We start from the raw sequence: 10460 nt of genomic DNA, 5'->3' as shown, positions 1-10460 counted from the left end.
AGTAATATCATCTACAATTATTGATGAGTTACATTGTTGATAAATAGATAAAATGATTTCTCCTAGTTGAGAGATAACATCTTAGTAAAACAGGATTGTTAAAAATATGATGTCAGATTTGTTTGCATGACAAAACTGCCACCCGAGATGACAAATTATGTTATTGCAAGCATATCAATTTTCTTTAGCAAGCATGGCAAAACCGGGGGAAAAAGGTAAGCATGACAAGGATTTCCTTCAATAGGGACAAAGGAAAATGTCAATGGAGCCAAACATTCACTTCCGTTTACATTTCCCTTTCTGTAAAATGGAAAGTTGTTTTTGTTTAGATACTACTCCACTTGGATGGAGTAAATGTTAAGTTTGGATGCAGATGCATGCTGTGTCAGTCTCTTTCTTCACTGCGACATGGAGGGAGGCCAAGCAGTGGAAGAAGGAGTAGAATTTGGCTAAAGTAGATCGATCACCAGTCGCGTACGTACGTAGCATGTGGCGATGTATGATACCCATTTCTTACTACGTGGAGCCCACGAAAAAATGTAAAGAAACAAAAGCATACAGACAGGTGGCAGGCCTACATCATATCGTACGCTACTATTACTAAGCATTTGTGTACAACTACCACTTGGACTTTAGTACGGATCTGGATCATGTCGATGGAGCTTATTTATGGCGGGAACACGTAAACGTAGAGATACATGCATGGTTGGTGGTCCTGATCAGCTTCGTTTCTTTTTTAAAAATCCTAGCCATCCTGTGCCACTGCACGTAGGACGCTGTTACGGTGTTGGAGTAGTAGATTTTAGGTGCGAGGCAAGGCGACGTGGGTGTCACTGGACGCTTTGAGTAAAGATGACTTCAGATAAATTATCTATATAGTGATTGTACCCTGGCCACAACATTGTTTATCTACGCAGAGTACTATTTTAATACTGCTAGCTAGCCGTCCGCTTTCTCATCTTCCTTTTTTTACGGGTCCCTGATATTTTACAGGTGATATCTGATATGCTCTCTGATCTGGTGGAGACAGAGATATCACCTGTCTTACCTTACCGAAGTACATATGCAAGCTTCAGCATTTCGTCTTGTTTCCAGGAGAAGATTAGTTTGGCAAGAATCCATACGATTTCTCCACCTCGCTGATATAGTACTCTTTCGCTGCCACAGAAGCTCATATATTTTTCTTTTTGAAACAAGGCAAAAGATTTGCCATTTTATTAAATAAGAAAGAGTTGTAACAAGGTCCGAGGACCACAGCCAAACAATGGCTGAACACAAGCTTATATATGGACAGTACGTATGTGCTACCTTTTTCATTTGTGTTAGATTTGTTTAGATATAGATGCAGGTAATTTGGAGCCGAGGAAGTACGTAATACTGATTGGCATGCATGATGCAGACGTGATTTTTCTCGCGTAATTCGACGGTACGTACACAGTATGACGGACTGTCCGATCTACCTTGGTTAATTAATTTGCTGCGACTATGTGTCGATGGATCCCTTGAAGTGGCTGAACTTATCATACTGCATCTGAAGTTCTGAAATTATCTGACCATCAGAACCGTGCACATTTGACTGTACGTGTGCTGTCATGCTGGAATGTACCGTGTACCACCTACCATGCAAGTGGTACGTGAAAAGAAATGTACGACACTACGTACTACCTACCTACCTAACGAGAGTTCATAAAACCTTTCATGAACGGAGGAAGTTTGCACCCTACAAGTTTGCGAGCAACCGTGGCATCAACTCAATCCAAAGAAGATGGGGGTTCAGTCAACAAAAATGCAACAAGTATTGCGACGCGCTTGAGAGCGTTGAAGCACGTCCCGTGAGTGACCTAGGCGTGGGCGACTCGGTATGACCTCTTTCATTGCTACAACATATTTATGTTTGTTGTATCTTGTGTCATTGTTGTTACATATGTGGCCTTCTCTTTGATTGTGTAGGCATTCCAATCTTTAGAAGCCTTCAAGGCCCGACAAAAAACAAGCTATTGACTCTCACACATTGTTGGTCGCTCATCAAAGATTGATTCAAGTTCAAAGACCAATATGCCGCACTAAAGAAGAAAGGAGGGAAGGCGATGATGGACGCCGATGGAGATGAGGTGTAGAGGCCGAAGCATCTGAATTCATCGTTTTCCCTAAAAAATCATAAAAAACTAGGTCGGACAATGTGTCGAACACATGAAGTGCAAGGGGGAGCTCGGGAGTTGTCGGACGTCTGGGCCGGCGACGATGTCCCCGGTGGCAAAGAAGTGTTCGACATGTATATACCAAGCAAACCTCGCATGTAGCTAGAAACCCGAAATAAGTGTACTGTAGTAATTAAACTCCATGACTTGTAATCTCAGTGGCGGCGCGCCCATCCGGATATGGGGATCTGGACTCGTCATGCTTCTCCTAAAGACGTCGTGGTGGCACGTGGGAGTTATCGGGCGAACGTTCTATGCTCTGGCACCGACGATGGCGATGTCCGTGGGCTCCGCTCTCTTCTTGAAGACGGTGTCGTGGTGCTCCCCTCTATGTTTGGGTTGCCGGTGAAAACCTTTGTCCATTATGCACTCGACAGTGACTACGCGCTGCGCCCGTATGCCTTTTGAGGGCGTTGTCATGGAGCTTAGACGTACTAGGGCGTAGCGTGGCGGTGTCTTCATATCCTCTTGTGTTTTCTTTGGATAGCATTTGCTTGCGGTGTACATGATCAGGTTGTTGCTTTATATATAAAGCGGGGCGAAAGTCCTATTCAAGAGAGAATTGTAGAGACCATGTATGCTACACGGAATTCAATTTATAGTACTCCCTCCGTCCGGAAATACTTGTCATCAAAATAGATGAAAATGGATGTATCTAGAACTAAAATACATCTAGATACATCTATTCCAATGACAAGTATTTCCGGACGGAGGGAGTATAATTCAACCATCGAATCACTCACATTCTCACAAAATTACACAGACTATAAACCCGTATGAATTGTGGGCAGCAGCAGGTCACCGCAGAGTGGTCCACGGTACATGACGATCAATTGCAAAGAAGGAAGAAATGAAGATTACTTGACAATCCTGTCCGCTATCTAGCCAGGAACAGTGGTTGCACTGTGGATATTGATTTGGTCCCTCTCACTCTCAGGCAGCGATGATGAGAGGAAAACTTATGGGCAGCTGACCCACAGAAGCATCTCAACCCACGCCATTTATGGCAGATGCATGGTCTGATGTATTCCTTCTGGGAGACCATCTAATTTTGCTCTTCCATGCAAAAAGAGCCAAGGGAAACGTCAAAATTTTGGAGGGAAATGTACTTTGAATTTCGAATGTACTCCCAACGTACGTAATATTCATGACTTGATTGATTTTAGTTCCTCCATTATTTAGCTGGACTGACACGTCTGTCCCTGTTGTCTTCGTAGATAGCTATCGGGTACTACTACTGGTCCATATCTAGTTAAGGCGTAGAGCTAACTTATTTGTTTCGTTATGCTGGCATTAACCACACACTTTGGTTAATCTCGCAACAAAAAATATACCACAAGGTAAATTAAAGCGTAGCAATGGCCATGCATGCATGTGACCAAGCAGGTCTTTGCAGAGGCCGGCAGAGTGGAGATCTAGAGGCAGAAAGATAGCCTAGGTAGGTGCTTTTGTGTGGTGAAAAAAGCTCCATATTGACTGCGATGCAGGCAGATCTTAACGTAACGAGTGATGGCAAAAGTGACACTGAAACCCAGAAGCTCCAGGCTCGTTTCTCTCTTTCTGCCGCCGTAATCTTTCCTGGTCTGCACATCTGACTACAGATCCATCATCCAACACACACATATGTAGATGACCTTGACATGTGAGGAATCAAGAGTACATATATATCACAGTACATATATATATATATGCATACGGATACGGTATGCCCTGGCCCTGCGACGCAAGGGTGAGATGGATCGGGCATGCAGCAGGCGCGTGGATGGCGTGCAGGTGCGTGGTGTGTCTCACCCAACACGGCATGCAGCATGGCGTCCATTAAATTTTTGCAGGTGAGCTTGAATGCCGTCCGACGTGGCTACGTACGTAGGTGACCAGCTGAATGCACATGCTAAAAATGGCGCCGCACGCTTCCTTTCCCTTCGATCGCGGCGGGGAGCGAGGGGGTACGTATCTCCGGCCTCGCACCGTGATGCGCTAGCTGCCGGTGCATGCATGCCCTACGTCCCGGGAACGTATCCGGTGCACCCACCACACTTGTGGTGCTACCGGTGCACCGGATGCAGTGCAACATTTCAAAAAATCTAAAAAATATCTAGCACATTGACACAACAACAATGTATGTCTTCACAAAATTTCGTATCAAAATATGAAATATTTTTTAAGATACAAAAATGACAAAATTGGCATCAGTGTGATAACGGGCCAAATCTGAAGCCCAATTTATGTTATGTACTATTTAATGTTGAATTTATCATTTTTGTTTTAGGAGCTATGCTTCGAATATTTACTTGAAATTTTATGACAATCTACGTTAATGTTGTGTGAATGTGCTATATTTTTTTCAGAATTTTTCACGCATTTAAAATGTGCAACTTAAGTTCGGTGCGCCGGTAGCACCACAAGCACCGGTGCACCAGATATTTTCCCCCTACGTCCCTGTGCCGCAATACGTGAGTTTACTTGCAAGTTTTATTGCTGTCTTTTTAAAACGCAGTACAATCATAGATGGCTTATATACACAAATCTACACTTCATCCTTATAAACGCATAGACGCACAGATTTGTGTATATGAGCGTCTACCAAGGGGGTCTTCCTTGTCATTCAAATGAATAACAACGAATTTTTTTCATGTATGTGTATACAGTAGCTATATTATCTATATATTGCTGGTATTCAGAGCAAAAGTAATTCAATGTACCGCAGACTTGAGTCCTGCTACCGCTACTGCGCACAACATACCTCTATGACCACCTCCGAGATACTAAGCCGGCAAAGAATATTAATTCTCTTTATTAGTAGGTATAGATTAAGCGGATGTCCCAAGACAAACCACCAAATTCTATGACCGTGGGTTGATTTATAGATAGACTGTGGGTTGATTTAGTAGGTATCAATTCTATGACGGATGTATGTAACGCTGATGGCACTGGGCACAACATCGAAACAAAACTTGAGTTTTTATGTACTCTTTATATGTATAGTTGCGGGAAAAAAAATTGGAGACCTATTTATCGGTTGTATTCCATGTTCCCACAACCAATTGTCAGTTTCCCTTCAGAATATTGGTCACATATAAACAATGAACTATGTTGGACTTACAAATAAAGTATATAAAAAAGTTCTACTTGCAAGACAACATATACACACACCCGGGGTGTGTACCACAATTCATCCTAGGAAGATTAGTTTTACTGCCAAGCCAGGTATATAATTAGTAAAGTTCTCTCTGTAATTTATTAATACATGCGAGTAGAAAATTTCAGTGGACCTCTAAATAACGATACTCTTCTAAAGACAAACCAACAAGACCGTTCCTTCAAAATCTTTTTTTCAACGACATGCATGCCTACCTCTAGCGGTATATCTCTAAAGGAAATATGGTTCTTAGTCATCCACATAACTTTGGAGATAGAACACAACCGAGAGGGCTCCAACAAGTAGTTTGTGTCGTGGCCGATTATCCTCCCCAGAATCATGTTAAGCCACCTAGACCTTGAATGGGACAAAGGGCTTCATATGAACATAATAATGCGAGGTGTTTGTCCCTAGCGCCACAAGCAGGGACTTCTTTGTAATTTTTTGATATCTCCATATTAAAAGAACAGGTGAACTTTTGATCCCTCAACTATTTCCAAAGTTAAAAATGGTACCTCAACTCCAATACTAGAAATACGATGTCCCTCAAGTATCAAAACCATCCAAATTTTGTCTTTTGCCATTTTGAATGCAATTTTAGTTATGGTGTGGTGACAGTTTCACAAACATATGTAATAGCAATTTGCGTACAAAGTTGACTAAAAGGTGGGAATATAGAGATATCTAAAAAAACAAAGTTTAAAAATCTAGTTAGAAGATCATCAAGGAAAACAGATTTTAAAATATAGAAGGGAATTATATTGGATTTTTTAGCATAACGAAACATAATAACTTCTCTAATGAAGATCTACAAAAAAAACTAGGGACGAAAAGGGGAAGTAACAAAATTCCAAAATATAATAGAAACGTTATTAAAAATTATTTTTTAAAATGGAAAAAAATCTATGTTGGCTTTACCGAATTCCATCAGTTTGCTAGAATCATACTAAATTCCATGGTTTTACAGAATATTTATGATTGTATTACATTTATTTATCTTTAAATTTTTATTAAATTTACTATAATATTTATGTTTTTCCTCAATTTCTTGCCTTTTGGATTGTTTTCATTTTTCCTATATATTTTGTCTAGCAAGTTTGTATTGATAAGGGTGATGTGTCTGAAACGACCACGAAGTTATAGTCAAAGCCGCCTTTAGTGGATAAAGGGCCCAAATCTAGAACGGCTTGACATGTGAGGAATCAAGAGTTTCTGGTGTTAAAACTAAGAGTTCCAACAAAGCATGATGTTATATTTTTGTCTTTCAAAATACATAAACAAAGTATTTCAAGTCAAGAAAAAAGTGTCCAAGACGATAGAACAATATTCATCGACTACGTGGCATCTGTGGTGACTTCATCAATCTTAAGACTTGTGCAAGCTCCGCAGCGCGGCTTGCGCGCAACAATATTGGACCTCTACTTTGGCCCAGACGCAACCAAATCAACTTGACACATACACCAATTGGCTGCACATGCGTTTGAATAAATAATGAAAACATGTTGTTCATGTACAAGCCAACTAGTTGTACGTAAGTTTGCGTAAATAAAGGAAACGTGCTCTTTACATTTGTTTCCTATTCTATTCTCATATTTTGTAACTGGAAACTTTAAAGACCGGGTCTTTTTGTATTGTAGATATGCACAACCATGCCGATTATTATATCCACAATACAGAAAGACCCTAGGATAACCCATATCACTCCAAAACAAGGAAAACCCTATAGTCGTAAAAAGATGAAAACAAGGATAAAACGCAGGATAACCCATATCACTCGGGCTAGCTGAACTCTTCAGAACAAACACAACCTAGATGGTTTGACTAACGTTTTGGCATGTTAGATTAACCAAAGACAACTCCTGGCTAACTTCCTCCCATAAATAGAAGAGCAATCGCGCCTCATCTTCTCTTGTATTTTTCTAGGTAGGTAGCCTCTGCGCTCAATTGCCGCTTATAGCGCCATTTATCTTTCCTTCTCACAATTCCTATGCAACTTGTGACATTGGATTCGTGCATCGTCGTTCATTCGTTTTAAATGGGTCTCTAGTCTAATCCGATCTTCAATTTTGTTTGCAGTAGTACTAATTATGCTAGAAATTCGATGAATATATATATATATATAGTTTCTAGTCGGCGGCAAGAGGACAGACCCATGCATGTGTACGTACATAAAACATCCAGCTATGCGAAGTTGATGGGATCATGGGCGCCATCTACTCACTACTCTAACAAAACAATACACATGGCGGCAATTAACCATTGCTGTACGTCCTAGTAGCTACTCTATAGCAAATACAGATCATCCATGCATCGTCCTAGTGCTAGTACTAGTGCTACTCTATAGCAACACAGAAGAACATGCCTCGGAGACTTGCTAGATTAACAGACTTCACTGTGCTGCTGTAAACATCCTTCTGCACCACCTGTATATGTAGTATCCAGCTATAGGCGGAGTAGGTTGGTAGGAACAACATTCTTGAGCCGCTCTGCTCACTAGTAATTAAGTATATATTTAATCACCGTCCTTAAACAAACTGTAGTTGCATCTTGCACGGAGGGAATGGGGGGTGGAGAGGGCAGGAGCAGGGTGCAGAGAAATTAACCCTGGGGCAGTGAAAAATGCATGCTCCGGCCCCTACTGCCTGCCTGCCTGCCGCCATCCGTCTGATCTGATCCACGAGAGAGAGGGAGAGAGATGGAAGATGGAAGCTTTAGGAGGCGGCTGCATGCGATCTACTTACTCTCATGTTCCAAGAGTTTCACCACCCCCACAATCATTTGTGCCACCCTCTGTCTCTCTCTCTGTCTCTCTCTCTCTCTCTCTCTCTCTCTCTCTCTCTCTCTCTCTCTCTCTCTCTCTCTCTCTCTCTCTCTCTCTCTCTCTCTCTCTTCTCTCTCTCATGATCTATTTAACATGCGCCCGCCCTTTTGCTTGTTGCCTGCATATAATTCTGTTCCTCCTCGCTTGCTTCTCCTTTACTTATTTTTAGCTACTCCCCCTCCTCCTACTCCTCTCCATCATCACCTCCACGACGCCTGCCTCCTCCCTTTCTCAAGCTACTACAAAAGACCACACACAAGCAAGCAAGCAGAGTCACATCACACCACCGGCTTGGCTAGCTCCCCACCTCACCTCGGGCAATTCCCTCTCGCATAAACTATTTCTTGGATCCTTGAGAGAGGATCTAGAGCAGCAGCAGTGGGATCTGCGCGCGCTCACCAGATATCATGGGTCTAGACGCCGCCGAAATCTCTGAATTGGCGGCGCTCCGGCCGATCCACACGGCCGTGAGCGGCGCCCGGGCCACCCAAGTGCCAGGGGCGGTCGACGATGACGCTGCCGACACCGGCTGCGTCACACCCAAGGCGAGCGGCGGGCGATCGGCCGCTGCAGGAGGTGCGGACGACGACGACGACGCTGCCGCCGACACCGGCTGCGTCACGCCCAAAGCAAGCGGCTCCATGGCCATGCTGTCCATCGCGCCGCTGCAGCAAGACGACCGCGCCGACGTCGGCTTCGCCACGCCGCTGGCCACGGGTGGAGTAATTGGTCCGCGAGACGGCTGCGCCGCTGCCGGCGACGAGAACAGCTTCACCACGCCGACGACGGCTGACAGTGCGCTGTTGCCGGCCACTGTGTGCCCGCCGGCGCCGCGGAAGTCGGCTCCGGCGCCGACGAGGAAGCGTGCGCCGCTGCAGCAGCGGCTCTTCTACCCGGTGCCGCACGACCTGGTCACCGTGTTCGTGGCCGTGCCGCAGTGCCCGCCGCCGGCCAAGAAGATGCGGGCGCACGCCGTGGAGCCATCCGCGCCCCTAGGCACGTAAGCGAGTCATCTGCGTCTCTCTGTCTCTCGTTCCAGCAATTCAGCACCCCGCGCAGGGCACATGCATGCGTGCGTGCGTGCATTGCCTTGGCCGAAGGAACTCTCCAGAGAAGCGGAAGCGAAGTGGACCTCTCTTTTCTCTCCTCCGCATGCAGAATTGCAGGTCGAGCCTGAACAATCGAAGGAATTGTACATACACCGCCGCGCGCCCGCCTGCGCACGCGCGCTCTATCATGGCGCAAATTAAGCAGCTGATCGTGGATGGAAATGGAATCATAAAGTTGGGAATAATTAGCTCTGCATGCCAGAATTAGTCGCCCGTGAGTGGGGCCGCCAGTTGCTCTGTATTTCCGCCTCAATCCCCTCGCGGGGAATTGTGTAAAACTCTACTGTAATCTCTTGTAAACTCTACTTCCATTTCGTCTTTTGTACAAGTACTCTACTTGTTTCGCTCTTGCTCTGCCTCAGCATCCTGGAATTATAGACAGATCATGTTTATTTCTGCGGATGAACTGCTCAATTCAACTTCCAGAATTCACCGCCTTTCTCTCTCTGTCTGTTTTCCCTCTCTCTAGAATTCACTGAATTTTATGACAGCGGTTAGACACCAATTGTGATCAATTTCTCTTCTGTTTTTTTGCATGAGAGAGAGAGAGAGAGAGAGAGAGAGAGAGAGAGAGAGAGAGAGAGTTGGGCAGGCGGCGAGGAGGACGGGGAGGGAGGAAAGTGGGCTGACCCTGACGTGAGCTTCCAAAGCATGTCTTGTTGCCGCCGCAACCCTCCCTGGATCTTCTTGGATACCCAAACAAAGCCGCGTGCGCGATGGAGCTCGGCTCGACCAGGGTCGATGGATGCAGAGGGCACAGCAGATCTGGAGACGGGAAAGCGCGCGGCCCGTCCCCCAGATCTGGGCGAGTCTCCTCTCCAGTCACCCACCCGGCTACAATGATTTGCCCATGGATTCCCCAACTGCTAGGTCACGTATAAATTTTCTCGCGGGAACTGTTCATCTACAGTTTGTGCCATACGTGTTAAATACGTACATTTTCCCTTCTACTTCACTCCGGAGTCTGGAGTCTGGACCAGTACGCGAGCAGCACATTCAGCTGCTACTATATCACTGTGCAAGCGTATGGCAGCTGCCGGCCCTGCGGTACTTGGACTGTACTCTGTTTTTGTACCGTCCGAACGTGGCCAGGGAACTACTCTCCGTCTCCACAACACACCTTTGCAACCGGCAGAGATCTCAACGAAGATCGCTTCCTAAGTCCTAACCACATGCCAGAACGACGCGCAAAC

The 10460-nt window shown here is 44.9% G+C and overlaps 1 protein-coding gene across 1 annotated transcript; it reads left to right on the top strand.

Moving 5' to 3' along the window:
• Positions 1 to 8258: 8258 nt before the first annotated feature.
• LOC123154769 (uncharacterized) lies at positions 8259 to 9699 on the top strand. The gene has a single exon (XM_044573407.1). It carries the CDS (start codon positions 8566 to 8568, stop codon positions 9160 to 9162), a length of 597 nt encoding a protein of 198 aa, XP_044429342.1. The 5' UTR covers positions 8259 to 8565; the 3' UTR covers positions 9163 to 9699.
• Positions 9700 to 10460: the final 761 nt, after the last annotated feature.

This window comes from Triticum aestivum, chromosome 7A (genome assembly GCF_018294505.1).
Source record: "Triticum aestivum cultivar Chinese Spring chromosome 7A, IWGSC CS RefSeq v2.1, whole genome shotgun sequence".
NCBI classification, from domain to species: Eukaryota; Viridiplantae; Streptophyta; class Magnoliopsida; order Poales; family Poaceae; genus Triticum; species Triticum aestivum.
Note: the sequence above shows the minus strand (reverse complement) of the source record. Positions and strands in the feature narration are given on the sequence as shown.